Below are 18,831 nucleotides of genomic sequence, written 5' to 3' on the forward strand. Positions count from 1 at the left end.
CGTTCATATGAATTACCCTCTTTGCTCCTTTTATAGCCTGTACCCAAAGGGTGAAAGGCTATACTAGTTTTGTATTTGTATATGTTGTATAGTATATGCAAACAAATTATGGCTTCTTTATTCTATACGTGTGTGTTCTTATTTTAATTTAATAAAAAAACAAACGAATTCATATCTTGGCTTTGATAGAGATACATATGTGTTTAAAAGCATAAAAAATTTAAAAAAAAGTTTAGTTAGTGAGTCTTAAAGTCGAGCATACCTGATCATGAGAACTTCCACATCTTTCCTCTTTTGAGAGTATGTAGCTGGAGTTAAGTTACTTATGCTGACACTTTTTAGTTAAAGCAACATGTGTTTCGTCTTTAATTATTTTATGATTGTCCACTACAGTGAAAACACCCTAAGTGGACATTTCCGGACACAGCTGGGCGGCAGCGCTTGAGCAGAAACAGCATATATGGCCATAACTTCCTTTAAATTTCTGAAGAACTAAATAATAATATTGTGAAATAAAATTGTTAAATTTCTGATCAATTGAATTAAAATATTGTGGGCGCCCTCCTCTGCGATTCTCATACCAAGTACTTAAGCGCTTAAATTGTGAAATTTCTGAAAAATTAAATAAAAATATTGTGAAATTAAGTTGTGCAATTTCTGAAAAATTAAATTAAAATATTGTGGGCACCCTCCTCTGCGATTCTCATACCAAGTACTTAAGCGTTGGCAAATCGAGAATTAAATTTTGAAATTTTTCAAAAATTAAATAATAATATTGTGAAATTAAGTTGTGCAATTTCTGAAAAATTAAATTAAAACATTGTGGGCGCCGTCCTCTGCGATTCTCATACCAAGTACTTAAGCGCTGGCAAATCGAGAATTAAATTGTGAAATTTCTGAAAAATTAAATAAAAATATTGTGAAATTAAGTTGTGCAATTTCTGAAAAATTAAATTCAAATATTGTGGGCGCCCTCCTCTGCGATTCTCATACCAAGTACTTAAGCGCTTAAATTGTGAAATTTCTGAAAAATTAAATAAAAATATTGTGAAATTAAGTTGTGCAATTTCTGAAAAATTAAATTAAAATATTGTGGGCGCCGTCCTCTGCGATTCTCATACCTAGTACCTAAGCGCTGGCAAATCGAGAATTAAATGTTGAACTTTTTCATAAATTAAATAAAAATATTGTTAAATTAAGTTGTGCAATTTCTGAAAAATTAAATTAAAATATTGTGGGCGCCGTCCTCTGCGATTCTCATACCTAGTACCTAAGCGCTGGCAAATCGAGAATTAAATGTTGAACTTTTTCATAAATTAAATAATAATATTGTGAAATTAAGTTGTGCAATTTGTGAAAATTTAAATTAAAATATTGTGGGCGCCGTCCTCTGCGATTCTCATACCTAGTACCTAAGCGCTGGCAATTCGAGAATTAAATTGTGAAATTTCTGAAAAATTAAATAAAAATATTGTGAAATTAAGTTGTGCAATTTCTGAAAAATTAAATTAAAATATTGTGGGCGCCGTCCTCTGCGATTCTCATACCTAGTACCTAAGCGCTGGCAAATCGAGAATTAAATTTTGAACTTTTTCAAAAAGTAAATAATAATATTGTGAAATTAAGTTGTGCAATTTCTGAAATATTATATTAAAATATTGTGGGCGCCGTCGTCTGCGATTCTCCTACCTAGTACCTAAGCGCTGGCAAATCGAGAATTAAATTGTGAAATTTCTGAAAAATTAAATAAAAATATTGTGAAATTAAGTTGTGCAATTTCTGAAAAATTAAATTCAAATATTGTGGGCGCCGTCCTCTGCGATTCTCATACCAAGTACCTAAGCGCTGGCAAATCGAGAATTAAATTGTGAAATTTCTGAAAAATTAAATAAAAATATTGTGAAATTAAGTTGTGCAATTTCTGAAAAATTAAATTAAAATATTGTGGGCGCCGTCCTCTGCGATTCTCATACCTAGTACCTAAGCGCTGGCAAATCGAGAATTAAATGTTGAACTTTTTCATAAATTAAATAAAAATATTGTTAAATTAAGTTGTGCAATTTCTGAAAAATTAAATTAAAATATTGTGGGCGCCGTCCTCTGCGATTCTCATACCTAGTACCTAAGCGCTGGCAAATCGAGAATTAAATGTTGAACTTTTTCATAAATTAAATAATAATATTGTGAAATTAAGTTGTGCAATTTGTGAAAATTTAAATTAAAATATTGTGGGCGCCGTCCTCTGTGATTCTCATACCTAGTACCTAAGCGCTGGCAATTCGAGAATTAAATTGTGAAATTTCTGAAAAATTAAATAAAAATATTGTGAAATTAAGTTGTGCAATTTCTGAAAAATTAAATTAAAATATTGTGGGCGCCGTCCTCTGCGATTCTCATACCTAGTACCTAAGCGCTGGTAAATCGAGAATTAAGTTGTGAAATTTCTGAAAAATTAAATAAAAATATTGTGAAATTAAGTTGTGCAATTTCTGAAAAATTAAATTCAAATATTGTGGGCGCCCTCCTCTGCGATTCTCATACCAAGTACTTAAGCGCTTAAATTGTGAAATTTCTGAAAAATTAAATAAAAATATTGTGAAATTAAGTTGTGCAATTTCTGAAAAATTAAATTAAAATATTGTGGGCGCCGTCCTCTGCGATTCTCATACCTAGTACCTAAGCGCTGGCAAATCGAGAATTAAATGTTGAACTTTTTCATAAATTAAATAAAAATATTGTTAAATTAAGTTGTGCAATTTCTGAAAAATTAAATTAAAATATTGTGGGCGCCGTCCTCTGCGATTCTCATACCTAGTACCTAAGCGCTGGCAAATCGAGAATTAAATGTTGAACTTTTTCATAAATTAAATAATAATATTGTGCAATTTGTGAAAATTTAAATTAAAATATTGTGGGCGCCGTCCTCTGCGATTCTCATACCTAGTACCTAAGCGCTGGCAATTCGAGAATTAAATTGTGAAATTTCTGAAAAATTAAATAAAAATATTGTGAAATTAAGTTGTGCAATTTCTGAAAAATTAAATTAAAATATTGTGGGCGCCGTCCTCTGCGATTCTCATACCTAGTACCTAAGCGCTGGCAAATCGAGAATTAAGTTGTGAAATTTCTGAAAAATTAAATAAAAATATTGTGAAATTAAGTTGTGCAATTTCTGAAAAATTAAATTAAAATATTGTGGGCGCCCCCCTCTGCGATTCTCATACCAAGCACTTAAGCGCTGGCAAATCGAGAATTAAATTTTGAACTTTTTCAAAAAGTAAATAAAAATATTGTGAAATTAAGTTGTGCAATTTCTGAAAAATTAAATTCAAATATTGTGGGCGCCCTCCTCTGCGATTCTCATACCAAGTACCCAAGCGTTGGCAAATAGAGAATTAAATTTTGAACTTTTTCAAAAATTAAATAATAATATTGTGAAATTAAGTTGTGCAATTTCTGAAAATTTAAATTAAAATATAGTGGGCGCCCTCCTCTGCGATTCTCATACCAAGTACTTAAGCGCTGGCAAATCGAGAATAAAATTGTGAAATTTCTGAAAAATTAAATAAAAATATTGTGAAATTAAGTTGTGCAATTTCTGAAAAATTAAATTCAAATATTGTGGGCGCCGTCCTCTGCGATTCTCATACCAAGTACCTAAGCGCTGGCAAATCGAGAATTAAATTGTGAAATTTCTGAAAAATTAAATAAAAATATTGTGAAATTAAGTTGTGCAATTTCTGAAATATTATATTAAAATATTGTGGGCGCCGTCCTCTGCGATTCTCATTCCTAGTACCTAAGCGCTGGCAAATCGAGAATTAAATTTTGAACTTTTTCAAAAATTAAATAATAATATTGTGAAATTAAGTTGTGCAATTTCTGAAAATTTAAATTAAAATATAGTGGGCGCCCTCCTCTGCGATTCTCATACCAAGTACTTAAGCGCTGGCAAATCGAGAATAAAATTGTGAAATTTCTGAAAAATTAAATAAAAATATTGTGAAATTAAGTTGTGCAATTTCTGAAATATTATATTAAAATATTGTGGGCGCCGTCCTCTGCGATTCTCATTCCTAGTACCTAAGCGCTGGCAAATCGAGAATTAAATTTTGAACTTTTTCAAAAATTAAATAATAATATTGTGAAATTAAGTTGTGCAATTTCTGAAAATTTAAATTAAAATATAGTGGGCGCCCTCCTCTGCGATTCTCATACCAAGTACTTAAGCGCTGGCAAATCGAGAATAAAATTGTGAAATTTCTGAAAAATTAAATAAAAATATTGTGAAATTAAGTTGTGCAATTTCTGAAATATTATATTAAAATATTGTGGGCGCCGTCCTCTGCGATTCTCATTCCTAGTACCTAAGCGCTGGCAAATCGAGAATTAAATTTTGAACTTTTTCAAAAATTAAATAATAATATTGTGAAATTAAGTTGTGCAATTTCTGAAAATTTAAATTAAAATATAGTGGGCGCCCTCCTCTGCGATTCTCATACCAAGTACTTAAGCGCTGGCAAATCGAGAATTAAATTTTGAACTTTTTCAAAAAGTAAATAATAATATTGTGAAATTAAGTTGTGCAATTTCTGAAATATTATATTAAAATATTGTGGGCGCCGTCGTCTGCGATTCTCCTACCTAGTACCTAAGCGCTGGCAAATCGAGAATTAAATTGTGAAATTTCTGAAAAATTAAATAAAAATATTGTGAAATTAAGTTGTGCAATTTCTGAAAAATTAAATTCAAATATTGTGGGCGCCGTCCTCTGCGATTCTCATACCAAGTACCTAAGCGCTGGCAAATCGAGAATTAAATTGTGAAATTTCTGAAAAATTAAATAAAAATATTGTGAAATTAAGTTGTGCAATTTCTGAAAAATTAAATTAAAATATTGTGGGCGCCGTCCTCTACGATTCTCATACCAAGTACCTAAGAGTTGGCAAATCGAGAATTAAATTTTGAACTTTTTCAAAAATTAAATAATAATATTGTGAAAATAAAGTTGTGCAATTTCTGAAAAATTAAATTAAAATATAGTGGGCGCCCTCCTCTGCGATTCTCATACCAAGTACTTAAGCGCTGGCAAATCGAGAATTAAATTATGAACTTTTTCAAAAAGTAAATAATAATATTGTGAAATTAAGTTGTGCAATTTCTGAAAAATTAAATTAAAATATTGTGGGCGCCGTCCTCTGCGATTCTCATACCAAGTACCTAAGCGTTGGCAAATCGACAATTAAATTTTGAACTTTTTCGAAAATTAAATAATAATATTGTGAAATTAAGTTGTGAAATTTCTGAAAAATTAAATTAAAATATTGTTGGCGCCCTCGTCTATTTATAGCCTGTACCCAAAGGGTGAAAGGCTATACTAGTTTTGTGCGAATGTATGTAACATACAGAAAGGGGCGTGGCAGACCCCACAAAGTAAGTCCGAGAAAGGACGAGTTTGTGTTTTTTTTTCTGATACATCCTCCCACTCCCCCGCAATTCGTATTCATAACTCCTGCACTTCTGTTTAATTTGGTATATTCATCCAGTTTGTTGTTATATATCCGTGTGCCAAGATTCATCATGATATGTATATGTATATACATATGTACTGAATAATTTGTATTTAATTAAATTAAATAATTTTTATTAATTAATTAGAATTTTTTTTACCTTTTTGGTGGGAGGTACAGGAGAGTTGATCCTGCTTTACTTTAGCATTCTTTTCATTTTATTAATTATTATTATTTCTTTTTTGTCGGAGTGGGTACAGGGTATTTAAGAACTGAACCCACTCGACTCTAGCGTTTCTTTCTTGTTTAGTCTTTGGGTTTTACCTGAAGCGCGCGTCAGGTACAACAAATGAAACACGAACAATTTATAGTTTACATGTACATATGTATATTTTGCCACGCAATTAATGATTTTGTATCGACTGCACCTGTACTTAATCTTTCTAACTTCTTTTATTTGTCTTTAAAATTGCTGATTTTTAAGTGTGGTTTGAGTTTTGTTGAGGATTCCGATTCGCTAATTTACTCGTTTGCATAAGTGTTTCTGCTGATTTATTAATATACTATGCTGGAACTACAATATTTATCAAAACAATCAAAAGTATATTAAAACACGGTCTGGAGAATTTGCTTCGGCGGGCCAAAGCCATGCTGCATTTTTATCTTAAATATTAAATATTTTCAAATTTTTAAGCTACATACGGTCGTTTATGAATTGTGAACTACAAGTAAATCTATTTATATACTCATGCTGTTCGCATTTTTTAATATTTGACTTACAAATGTTATAGTTTTTCTAATTCACCTCTAATTTCAAAACATATGCTGTTGTCCCGCTTCAAATTTTTCTCATCAAAAGCCTCAAACATTACCACCATCTTATAGCGTCCGCTCATCGTGGTGCTACGAATATTATTTAAAATCAGTTTTACATCGAATGGTTCATGAGCCAGGACGGTCTGTAAAACAGAGCATTAACCACATATACATCTAATGACGACCAAATATCTTACGCCAGGAGTATTAAGGCACTTCTTTTCTACGTCATTTCGGTTGGTAACATATTGACTCCAAAATTTGTACCAATACTGGTCTTCATCAAACAGAACGCTACAGAAATTTTGATGACTCATGCTGAAAACAGTGGGTTCCCAAGCTCCTCGTTCAAAATGGTACAAAGATGCTGAGGCCTGGAACGATTTTTGAAAATGGTGCGTCAAGAATCTAACTAGTCCTCAAAATTTACCGCAACACGATCGCCAGGTTGCACATCCCAAATGGTGGTTACATTGCCCTTCACATGAACTATATCTCCATCTAGTGTTAACGTTAAGTGCTCCAAATCAAACATTCCATGTACATCCAATGCACCGGGTGGGGCGTCTGAACAATCGTTGAATATTTCCGGATCCTCCAGGATCATTTCGTAGTCTGCTGCGAGCACATTAATAGAAGCTATTCCTAAGAGCAGTAATGTCCCCACACACATCCACATTTTCAGGTGCTTGGAAAAAAAACTAACAATTGGAGCAGCTAAGTTTGGTCACCACTTTTATATACCATTGTCACGTAATTAAATACAACAATAATGTAATAGATAACTGCTCATGTATGTAATTAAATAAAATTGCAAACATGCTTCGGATTAACGTAATTCCCGATGGCATCTACAATATTGTTACAATATAGCAAAATAGGAATATTTTCGGTTTCTAGTTGCAGTCATAAATACAATGTATTTATTATGAAAAATTTATTGATACCTCTGTACATGCCTATTGTTTAAGAGTAAACTTGTATAAACAGTCTACCGATATGCACAACATTAAGCGCTTATGTCTGTCTATTATGTAAGATAATGTAGTTGCTATTAATACGGTTTGATCTTCCGGAAAGATCAAGCTCTGTTTCACTTCAGGCTGTTGTTGGGTTGGCTGTTGGCAGATTTTGCATCATTTAACATGCTAAGTGGTCTAACTATATAGTTTTAAATATTTTGTAAATTGTACGTACATATGTATGTATGTAGTAATAAAAATATCACATAATTTTATAAATTCTTTCTTACATATTACGGAAGCCTCAAGCTAGCTTCTGCTATTGGGGTTCCAATATACGCTAATTTACAATATCTGATCTAGTCATATCAGCGAATCTTATCACAATGATGGTAAGAACCCAAAAGCACATTCGAAGTCGATAATTTTAATTTAAATAGAAAATAAAATTATTGTTTTAAACCAATAAGTCTCTTGTTAAGGATATTTTAAGTAAATTTGATATTTATAAGTTTTTAATAGTACCTCACTATAATCTGAAATTTTATCCTAATCAGTAAACTATGTAGACAAGCTTATGTACCAATCGTAGTAAAAGAAATTCCATTTTCGTTGGATATTTGTAGTTGTTATTTGCTAAAAGCGTTAAGACAGGCGCCAAATGTGTTGTACACGTATTTTTATAGCCTGTACCCGTAGGGTAAAAAGGGTATATTAGGTTTGAGCAAAGTATGTAACATACAGAAGGAAGCATCTCCGACCCCATAAAGTACATATATTCTTAATCAGCATGACGAGAGAAATCGATCTAGACATGTCCGTCCGTCCGTCTGGATGAACGCGAAGATCTCAGAAACTACAAAAGCTGGAATAACCAAAGTTGGTACCCAGATTCTCCTAGGTCCGAGAAAGGACGAGTTTATTTTATTTTTGCTATCACTGGCTTAAACGATTGTCAAACAATCCAACAGGATCAAATCATTTTTATGGTGAAATATTCAGTTAATATTGAAAGTACAGACATACATATATCTGCTGATTCTACAAATAATTGTGTAACAGTTTCTAGATAGATACAAGTAGTAGCAGCTCGCATTGCCTAGTGCGGCAATAATGTTAACAAACTAAAGTGATTGTCGAGAGTTAAAACATTTTGCGTACTTTTTTGCTTAAAATGTTAATACTTTTAGATGGAAAACAATAATCGAGTCAAATTAATGGCGTACATCAAGTTGTTCGGTCAACAAACTAATATAAACGCATAATAACATATCAAGTTTGATTAATGTGAGTTCCTCTGTTGCACAAAATACCTCTGCATGTACATTGTATGTATGTACTATGTAATCAGATGTACGTACTTCCATTCTTACATACATATGTACATTCTTTTTTGCCTGTTACATACATTTGCAAAACTCTACTCTGCAAACATTTAAAAAACAAATCGTGCTTTAAGTGTTCAAAATGCATTTTCTATGAGGAGCCTGCGAATAAACTCTACTTTTGTACCCATTGGGGACCATTTAGCGGTTAATACGCTTCTGTAAAATAGCTGTTCGTTCAACGGTAACTGCCGCTGGCGCTGCTGTTAAATAAACAAGAGAGAACGCTACAGTCGAGCAAGCCCGACAGTGTAATACCCTGTACCCAGGTAAACTTCCGTCACTGAGTTATATGCGCCCATAGCAGCAGCAAAAAAAGGAAGAAGAAGAGCGAACTTGTTGCTGCAGTTTGGGGGGGGGGGGGGGGGTGTTGTACTGGCGAGAATTTGTTTTGCTAATAACTTTTCTTAGAATTGACCGAATTGAATTTCGAACAACAGTAGACAATTATATATAAATTATGTGTGCAAAGTTTGGTTTAGGTAGCATTTGAAATGTGGACGCTATTGAAATTCTGTAGCGGGGGAAGGGGGGGAATATTTAAAAAAATTAAATAAACACGTCCTTACTCGGACCTAGGAGAATCTGGGTGCCAACTTTGGTTATTCTAGCTTTTATAGTTTCTGGGATCCTTGCGTTCATCCAGACGGACAGGCGGGCGGACATGTCTAGATCGATTTCTCTCGTCATGCTGATTAAGAATATATGTACTTTATGGGGTCGGAGATGCTTCCTTCTGTATGTTACATACTTTGCTCAAACCTAATATACCCTTTTTACCCTACGGGTACAGGGTATAAAAAGCTCATGCCTTAGCTTTCGTGCGGTTCAGTTCAGTTTACAATTGAAGTCGACTGCGAGCGGTCGTCGTGCCTCGTCGGGCTGTTAGTTATTACTGTTGTTGATTTTGTTTTTGCATACGTCGTGCGTCTTAGTTTTATACGTGTGTGAATTTAATTTACGTTAAAAAGGGAGCACGAAGAAATAACAAAAGCGATAAAGACAACTAAATTAAAAAGCTTATGTAATTTATGCGCGGTTTCTACCACAGAGAGCTCAAGGGAATTGTTTGACAATTAAATACTCCAGATCTTGGCTTAAGTCAAGCATAAACCAGTTTTTCTTCGATGTACGTACATTTGCGCCTTTTTGTTTACACTACTGTTTTTCAAGTGCTCGAGAATTGAGCAAGTGGTCAAAACCCCTTTCAGTGGACGCAGGAAAATTCGTGAGTTCAATAAACTCTATAGCCCGGATCACAGATAACCTGTGCAATTATTTTGCGGCTTGCTTAGTCCAAAAGTGCAAGAAATTGTTCGGGTATTAAATGCATTTCTGATAAGCTGTCGCCGTCGCTACGAGCGCTTTAATTACCGTTAAAACAAAGAGAGTGGAAGACAGAGAGACACTAAGAATTGAAAACAACCACATGTTGAGTCGAAGCTCGTGCAGTTGTCAAATGAATAAATATACTATACAAACCTATCTCGTTATTGTATACAAACAAACACATTCCGGCCGAAATAGTTAGACAAAACACTTGGCCAGAAACAACTCCAATCAACGCTGAGCGTGCGCCACAACCAACCGCGCGTAGATAAAGCGAGTGCGAATGACCTTGAGGGAGTGAGTGTGTGCGCGTGTGTGTGTGTGTGTTGATAAAATATACAAAGCAAGTCAGACAATAACATTGACATCCAGCCAGCAATTTTTCAAAGTCCAAAGAGCAATAACACACGCACATAAGTGGCAGCTTCAGCCTCCCAACCGCCCCCATTTGCATGGCCACTAGCGTCATACATCCCGTTGTCTCAACTTCAGCCGGTCGCTGCAGCCCCTGCGATCCCTTGACCGCGCCTAGTCCCAAAACGCTTTCGAGCGGAGACAAGAGTTCGTGCAGCACGACGAGCTGCGCTTGCCTGGACTGTCACAAACAGAGGCCAAACCGTTCACTACCGTTCCACTTCTACACCCACGCCCAGTGGACGGGCTCCACAGTTAAGGGCAGCTGCTCCAACTCGATTGGTGGCGACGGCGACGGTGACGGCGACAACAATAGCTGGCCTGAGGAGCACAAGCATCGACCGCTGAGCGCCGATTCATTGGGTATACTTGGTGCCAAAAAGTCGCCCATATTTGGACGCCGGCTGAAGCAACAGAAGCCATCAACTTTGGTGCCCCAAGAACAAGAGTTCTTCTCGTTACGCAGTTTGGCGCCAATCTACACGGAGCGGAAGCCACAAATCGATCTCAGCGCTGTGGAGGCTGCAGCAACAAACATGCCGGGGGCACGTACAAATATGGACATCAATCGGAATAATGGTTATCTGCATAATGGGGTGAGTATTGTGTCTACCCAGTTTTGTTTATCAGCCATCAAAAGTTTTTGAAATCATCATACAAACACAAATATATAGTTATCTTCGTATATATATACATACTATGTACGTATGTATGTTTGTACTTGTACAATATCTGCTACGGCAACATATGTGGCAAATGTATATTGCAGAATGATCCAAAATGCTAAAAACTGAGTTTTGCTGTGTCAGCTTTGTTTGTTGTGGTTTTTGTACAGTAAGCCTAAGCTATTCAGCATACAAGTCATCAACCAGCGGCCAGCTCTGCGAATTTATATTTATACATAAGAAGTAAATACAACGTACACACATAAGCACAATCCTTAAATTCTGAAATGGAGGCGAATTTTCATAAATAGTTTTGATGGGTCGCTTAAATTAACGACGTACAAGTAATTAAATATATCGATGATTGGCTCTTGTAGTGTAATTCCAAATGCCTTTCTGATCACGGCTTGCTGTTAGTCGGGACATATGTACATATACATAAGTAGTAATTTCCTCTGATCGGGACACAGAAGTTTTTTTATTTTTGTTTATATGTAATTTGTTTTACTTTAGTAAAAATGTTGTGCCGGTCCCAATACAAATAAATAATAATCTATTAAAACCCAGGAAATCGCCCTAACTCTACTGCGCTATATAGTACATGCATTAAAAAAATAGTTTATCCTTTCATGAACCTTTGGAAACAGGGACAATTATTGAAACGTTAGACTCGCGCGAGTACGGCTCTATATAATATGATAAAGAACTCTTAAATACCAATAATGTTTACGGTATTGAAATAAAGCAAAAAAATTTCCGTTACGTCACTTTAATCTTATGATATATATACTCTTAACATGAGCCTGCCACGCCTTTGACTGCCTGTTTTACTCACATTCTGACACCTTAATTTACTAGATATCATTTTCTCTGTCACGCAAGTCATCAATATTTGAACGATCAAATAAATAGTTTGCCAATTACAACAAGAGCTTTGTTTAGCTGCAAAAGTTAATCTCTTATTGATTCATTGTAGCAAAAAGCATTTATTGTCTGGCTCAAATGCCCCTAAAAATACTATTCAATTATTATGAAATCAAAATATGTACCTAACTATAATTACTGCTATGAGATTTATTGCAAAATCGAGCTATATTTCATGAAAACCAGAGTGTTATGCATCGTAGTAACCTTTAAGTATACCAGGGTTTCTTACCTATGTGTAAAACGTCTATTATCAGGCATAATTAAGTCTTAGCTAGTAAAGCCAAGTTTCGTAATTAAATAGAAATTACTTACGCATTGTTTTCACATTTATTACAACAACAATGCTATAAATTCAAGCTGGCCTAAAACAATGTCACGCACTGTCTACCCAAATATACATACATACGCACACACACACAGGGCTATTGGTGAGGGCCCCAATTCAAGATAGGCTTCACCTACTCGTGTGTGAAATTTCACTTTCATATGCGGAACATTGACAGCGCGTCACACTCACATATTCATATCTACATATACTTACATATATGTATGTATATTCCTATGTGTATGGACATTCCACAGTAGCGTCAACGCCAATGAGGCATGAGCCGCGTGCGGCGATGTGGGTGAATGTGGGCTCGGGTGCGGGTATGAGACGACACTTAAACGATTGCTACTTAGATATTGTTATTGGGGTAACGTTATAAAGCTGCGGACAAAGCTGACAACTGCCAATCTGGCTATTGACGTTTCGATATGGACGACGTCACGTTTTAAGGTCAATTAAACGGGCACAATATTGTAGCAAACGCTTTAATTAATTGCAATGTAATTGAATTAAAGTATGTTACTATATATACATATAGTACCTATTCATATTGATGAATCACAATAGTGTCAACACTATACAATACTTTTGGCACAACCTAATCATTCCAACCCTTTTTAATGGTGACTCGACTCAACAGAGCTCGGCAATAGGCAAAAAAATTGATTAGATAAGAGTTTAATACCTGTGCATCAATGTATGGTATTTCATTGTATATATGGATGTTATTCACACCTTTAAGTATATGTGCATACTTACATACTTATGTATGTAAATTCGAAATATAGTATTTGTATATGTGCGCTTAGTTTTTGATGTAATCTGTCAACATTTCGCGCGCATCGTTTCACAAGCCAATGTACTTTTTCTTTCCATGTGCCTAATGAGTGGCCTGCATTATTATTATTGTTGTTGTTGTTATTGCATTAACATGACAATTGCATGTGAAGCTGATAAATGCATGCGATGCTATAGATCTGATCAGTTCATACTCGTACTATGTATGTACGAGCGTTAAGAGAATTTTGTGATTCATTTGAGATGAATATTTGTTTATACATGAGTGCATACATTATATCTTGAACTTGAGAAGGTCGCATTAAGGCGCTACTCTAAGATTGCAACATTGTATCAGACTACTCTACGTCTACTACTCATAAAGGCTCGTGAGAAACTTAGCGGAAAATCCCAGGTGCATGCAAACAAAAAGCCAGCAGGTGTGAAAACCATAAAAGTAGTAAATATAAGTATGATAGTAGTTTATATTATAAACGTAAGCTAGCGGCAAAATCTTTCTTTAAAAAAGATTAGATTATTCAGTTAATGAAGTGAGAAATTTCGGTACGCTCCTTAAAGTATGCAACATCTTTGGCTTCAATTTATTGGTTTGCAATGCACATAAGCGATAATACGTACTATATTACAAGTATGTACGCACGATTGCGCCAACATGCAAACCTAGATTTGAAATGTTTTTGCAAATTTGAAGTTGCGCCGTCACGCCCCCTATTATTATTTTCCGCCCCATGTGCCGTGCCGTGCGGCATGCAAACCATTTTGCTTAGAACATTTTGATTCACAAGAACAACTAAGAACAATCTTCCTTCTAACCGTTACACTTCAGATTCACGTTGCTCCTGTTCTCTAAGGAATGAGGTCGTTTGTAATTGCAGCGTTTAAGAGAAATGCCATACATGCCCATACACGCCCGCACGTCCTTTGGCCGACACCAACTGTTGGGATTGCGTGTAAACATTTTTTAGCACAAAAGAATTCCTGGTTCGACATTTACGTTGAAAGTGAATTTGGAATGTACTGATGCTAGTTATACCCTTTACTTTCAGCTAGGAATTTAAACTTAATAGGAGCGCTTGTTAAAAATATTTATTATTGAATTGAGTTAAAACTCCATATTAGCTTTTTATCTCTTAAAACAATGCGAACGTAGTTCAACGCATGATTAAATATTTTTAGCTTTTGATTTTGGTTTTATATTTAATCTTTCCAACTTCTTTCATTTGCCTGTAACACTGCTTATTTTAATGTGTGGTTCTACATACATATACATATTTACTATACTGGCACTATAAAAAATATTTATCTAAACAATTATAGTTTATTAAAACACGGTCGGACAGACCTAAGATAACCTGGCGACGGACCATCCTTCTGCAATTATCCCTGAAGAACATCACATGGGACACAGCTAGAAATATAGTTAGATGTAAAGTTCTTGTAGAAGCCCAAGTGGAGAAAAAGGAATTTAAAAAACCCGGTCTAGAGAATTTGCAAAGAAATACTTATACTGCATACCTATTTTAGATATAAGATATTTGTAACTTTTTAAGCTACAAACGTACATCAATATATGTAAAACAAAGTCGGGTTTGTTCGAACACTTATAAGTCGAGATCGGCTGGACCAATTTTAATGGTTTTTGATTTTTTGTATTTGGCATTTTTCAACCGATGGCAAATGAAAAAATTAATTAATTAATTAAAAGTCAAATCGATTGGTCTTACTGTAATTAGGCTTCACGAGGAGCAATCGTAGAGCTAACATACGATTGCACTATTGACTACAGCTCGCATCCAAGGGCGTAGCCAGCTTTTACCAAAGGGGGGCGCCAAAAATTTAAAATTTTGATTAAATAATGCCCGATGTATTTAAAAAATAATTTATGCATATGATCAATGAAAAAACTTCAACAAATCCAACGCAGATCCATCTTAAGGCGAAATAGTGCGTCATAATAATGAACGTGTGGTCGACTTTATATGGAAAAAATTTTTCTAGAGGGGGGGCAACGGCCTCCCCCTGCCTACGCCCTTGCTCGCATCCTTTCCTTCCATTGGTCTAATGGACGTAGTTTTTAAGCATTGTGCAGCATTGGCTCTTTTCAAATGTTTAATTCATTTAAGTCATGAACTCAAAACCAGCAGGCTACCCGAGCGAAGCAGGGGCGGGCCACTAGTATGTACATATATTAGTTATGAACTAAATCTATTTATATAACCATGTTATTCGCATTTTACTTCATTTTTGATTTACAGATGCTATAATCTTACAAATTCACCTCTAATTTCATAACATATGCTGGTGTTCCGCTTAAAATTCGACATATCAAAAGCTTCAAACTTAAAAATCATCTTATAGCGTCCGCCGAAATTGGATCGCATGTTAGTTATCACCACTCTTATAGGGAATGGTTCATGAACCAGGACGGTCTGTAACGCAGAGCATTAATCACATATATATCTAATGACGACCAAATATCTTACGCCAGGAGTATTAAGGCACTTCTTTTCTACGTCTTTTCGGTTGGTAATAAACTGAGTCCAAAATTTATACCAATACTGGTCTTTGCCGTACAACAAGCCACAGAAATTTGGATGACTCATACTAAAAACAGTGGGTTCCCAAGCTCCTCGTGCAAAGTGGAGCACAGATAGTGACGCCTGAAAGAATTATTGAAAATTGTTTATCAAAAATTTAACTGGTCCTCAAAATTTACGGCAACACGATCGCCAGGTTGCACATCCCAGATGGTGGTTACATTGCCCTTCACATGGACTTTTTCTTCAACTTGTGTTATTGTTAAGTGCTCAAAATCAAATAATCCATATATATCCAATGTACCGGGTGGGGCATCTGAACATTCGTTGAATACTTCTGGATCCTCCAGGATAAATTCGTAGTCTACTGCGAGCACATTAATAGAAGCTATTCCTAATAGCAGCAATGTCCCTACACACACCCACATTTTCGGGTGCTTGGAAAAAACTAACAATTGGAGCAGTTAAGTTCGGGCTTCGCTTTTATATACCATAGTCACTATTAATTATCACGTAATTAATCAGAAAGCATGTATATATGTATGTAATTAAATTAAATTGCAAACAAGCTTCGGAATAACGTAATTTCCGATGGCATCTACTACTTGTATATTATTAAAATATTTTCGTTTAAAAGCTAATTCAAAATTCGGGCGATTCAGTTAATATTGAATGTACATATGTATGCTGATTCTACAAATAATTGTATAACCGTTTCTAGATATCCTACTGGAGTAGTGTGACAAAAATAGTAAAGAACTAAAGTGGAATTAGGTCGATCAATGCACTTGTGTGCTGATTTTCGAGAGTAAAAACATTCTGCGTACTTTTTTATACCCTGTACCCGTAGGGTAAAAAGGGTATATTAGGTTTGTGCAAAGTATGTAACATGCAGAAGGAAGCATCTCCGACCCCATAAAGTATATATATTCTGAATCAGCATGACGAAAGAAATCGATCTAGACATGTCCGTCCGTCTGGATGAACGCAAGGATCTCAGAAACTATAAAAGCTATATATCCTGGTTATATGGCTATAACTTTGTTTATGATCAACTTATCATAATTGGTATACGTATATATAATCACTAACCTAATGTGACTACCAAATTTTAGTTCTAAATTCCAAGAATAACGGGAGTTATAGAAAATCTTGCAAAGGGGGGAATGGGGGGGGGTGCATCGGGAAAAATGAACAAACTCGTCCTTTCTCGGGCTCAGGAGCATCTGTATACCAAGTTTAGTTATTCTAGCTCTTATACTTTCTGAGATCCTTGCGTTCATACAGACAGACAGACGGACATGGCTATATCGACTCGGCTTGTCATGCTGATCAAGAATATATATACTTTGTGGGGTTTGCCACGCCTCCTTCTGTGTGTTTCATGTACACTCGCACAAAACTAAAATACCCTTGTACCCTTTGGGTAGAGGGTATAAAAAGTCAAATCGATTGGTCTTACTGTAATTAGGTTACGGAACATTGCGAACCAATTAACTGATAAAGAACGACAAATTTCACGATTGCATTATCCTTTCCTTTTATTGCTCTAATGGACGTAGTTTTTAAGCATTGTGCAGCATTGGCTCTTTTCAAATGTTGAAGTCATTTAAGTCATGAAATCAAAACCAGCATGCTACCCGTGCGAAGCAGGGGCGGGCCACTAGTATGTACATATATTAGTAATGAACTAAATGTATATAACCATGTTATTCCCATTTTACTTCATTTTTGATTTGCAAATGCTATAATCTTACAAATTCACCTCTAATTTCAAAACATATACTGGTGTTCCGCTTAAAATTGGGCATATCAAAAGCTTCAAACTTAAAAATCATCTTATAGCGTCCGCCCATAGTGGTGAATCGGATGTTAGTTATCACCACTTTTATAGCGAATGGTTCATAAAGCAGGACGGTCTGTAAAGCAGAGCATTAATCACATATACATCTAATGACGACCAAATATCTTACGCCAGGAGTATTAAGGCACTTCTTTTCTACGTCTTTTCGGTTGGTAATAAACTGAGTCCAAAATTTATACCAATACTGGTCTTTGTCGTACATAATGCTACAGAAATTTGGAATACTCATACTAAAAACAGTGGGTTCAAAAGCTCCTCGTTCAAAGTGGTACAAAGATGCTGAGACCTGGAACGATTTTTGAAAATGGTGCGTCAAGAATCTAAGTAGTCCTCAAAATTTACCGCAACCCGATCTCCAGGTTGCACATCCCAAATGGTGGTTACATTGCCTTTCACATGGACAATTTCGTCAATTTGTGTTAATATTAAGTGTTCAAAATCAAATAATCCATATATATCCAATGTACCGGGTGGGGCATCTGAACATGCGTTGAATACTTCTGGATCATCCAGGATAAATTCGTAGTCTACTGCGAGCACATTAATAGAAGCTATTCCTAATAGCAGCAATGTCCCTACACACACCCACATTTTCGGGTGCTTGGAAAAAACAAACAATTGGAGCAGTTAAGTTCGGGCTTCACTTTTATATACCATATGTCACTATTAATTATCACGTAATTAATCAGAAAGCATGTATATATGTATGTAATTAAATTAAATTGCAAACAAGCTTCGGAATAACGTAATTTCCGATGGCATCTACTACTTGTATATTATTAAAATATTTTCGTTTAAAAGCTAATTCAAAATTCGGGCGATTCAGTTAATATTGAATGTACATATGTATGCTGATTCTACAAATAATTGTGTAACCGTTTCCAAAAATAGTAACGAACTAAAGTGAAATTAGGTCGATCAATGCACTTGTGTGCTGATTGTCGAGAGTAAAAACATTCTGCGTACTTTTTTGCTATAAAATTGAATGCTTTTAGATGGAAAACACTAATCGAGTCAAATTAATGGCGTACATCAAGTTGTTCCGTCAACAAACTAATATAAACTCATAATAACATATCAAGTTTGGTAAACATTTAAAAAACAAATCGTGCTTTAAGTGTTCAAAATGCATTTTCTATGAGGAGCCTGCGAATAAACTCTACTTTTGTACCCATTGGGGACCACTTAGCGGTTAATACGCTTGCTGTAAAATAGCTGTTCGTTCAACGGTAACTGCCGGTGGCGCTGCTGTTAAATAAAAAAGCTCATGCCTTAGCTTTCGTGCGGTTCAGTTCA

General features: G+C 35.2%; 2 protein-coding genes across 2 annotated transcripts; one reads left to right on the plus strand and one right to left on the minus strand.

Annotated features, from left to right (window-relative positions):
* Positions 1-6,243: 6,243 nt before the first annotated feature.
* LOC115634231 lies at positions 6,244-6,999 on the minus strand. The gene is made up of 3 exons (XM_030531823.1): positions 6,757-6,999; positions 6,524-6,700; positions 6,244-6,469 (listed from the first exon to the last, which is right to left on the minus strand). Exons 1-3 carry the CDS (start codon positions 6,997-6,999, stop codon positions 6,296-6,298), a joined length of 594 nt encoding a protein of 197 aa, XP_030387683.1. The 3' UTR covers positions 6,244-6,295.
* A 2,567-nt stretch (positions 7,000-9,566) lies between these two features.
* LOC115625202 lies at positions 9,567-18,605 on the plus strand. Its single transcript, XM_030520212.1, has 2 exons — positions 9,567-11,012; positions 18,531-18,605. Exons 1-2 carry the CDS (start codon positions 10,455-10,457, stop codon positions 18,603-18,605), a joined length of 633 nt encoding a protein of 210 aa, XP_030376072.1. The 5' UTR covers positions 9,567-10,454.
* The last annotated feature ends 226 nt before the right edge of the window (positions 18,606-18,831 follow it).

The sequence above is a fragment of the Scaptodrosophila lebanonensis genome, unplaced genomic scaffold (genome assembly GCF_003285725.1).
Source record: "Scaptodrosophila lebanonensis strain 11010-0011.00,11010-0021.00 unplaced genomic scaffold, SlebRS2 tig00000001-arrow-pilon, whole genome shotgun sequence".
NCBI classification, from domain to species: domain Eukaryota; kingdom Metazoa; phylum Arthropoda; class Insecta; order Diptera; family Drosophilidae; genus Scaptodrosophila; species Scaptodrosophila lebanonensis.

Bases quoted from the DNA above. Each gene is read 5' to 3' on its own strand.
- LOC115634231 (XM_030531823.1), bottom strand. From the start codon at position 6,999: ATGTGTGTGGGGACATTACTGCTCTTAGGAATAGCTTCTATTAATGTG. The intron at 6,701-6,756 runs GTAAATTTTGAG...AAATCGTTCCAG, and splicing joins AACCTGGCGATCGTGTTGCG to GCCTCAGCATCTTTGTACCA. The intron at 6,470-6,523 runs GTAAGATATTTG...TCTGTTTTACAG, and splicing joins AGTGCCTTAATACTCCTGGC to ACCGTCCTGGCTCATGAACC.
- LOC115625202 (XM_030520212.1), top strand. From the start codon at position 10,455: ATGGCCACTAGCGTCATACATCCCGTTGTCTCAACTTCAGCCGGTCGC. The intron at 11,013-18,530 runs GTGAGTATTGTG...GAATGCTTTTAG, and splicing joins ATGGTTATCTGCATAATGGG to ATGGAAAACACTAATCGAGT.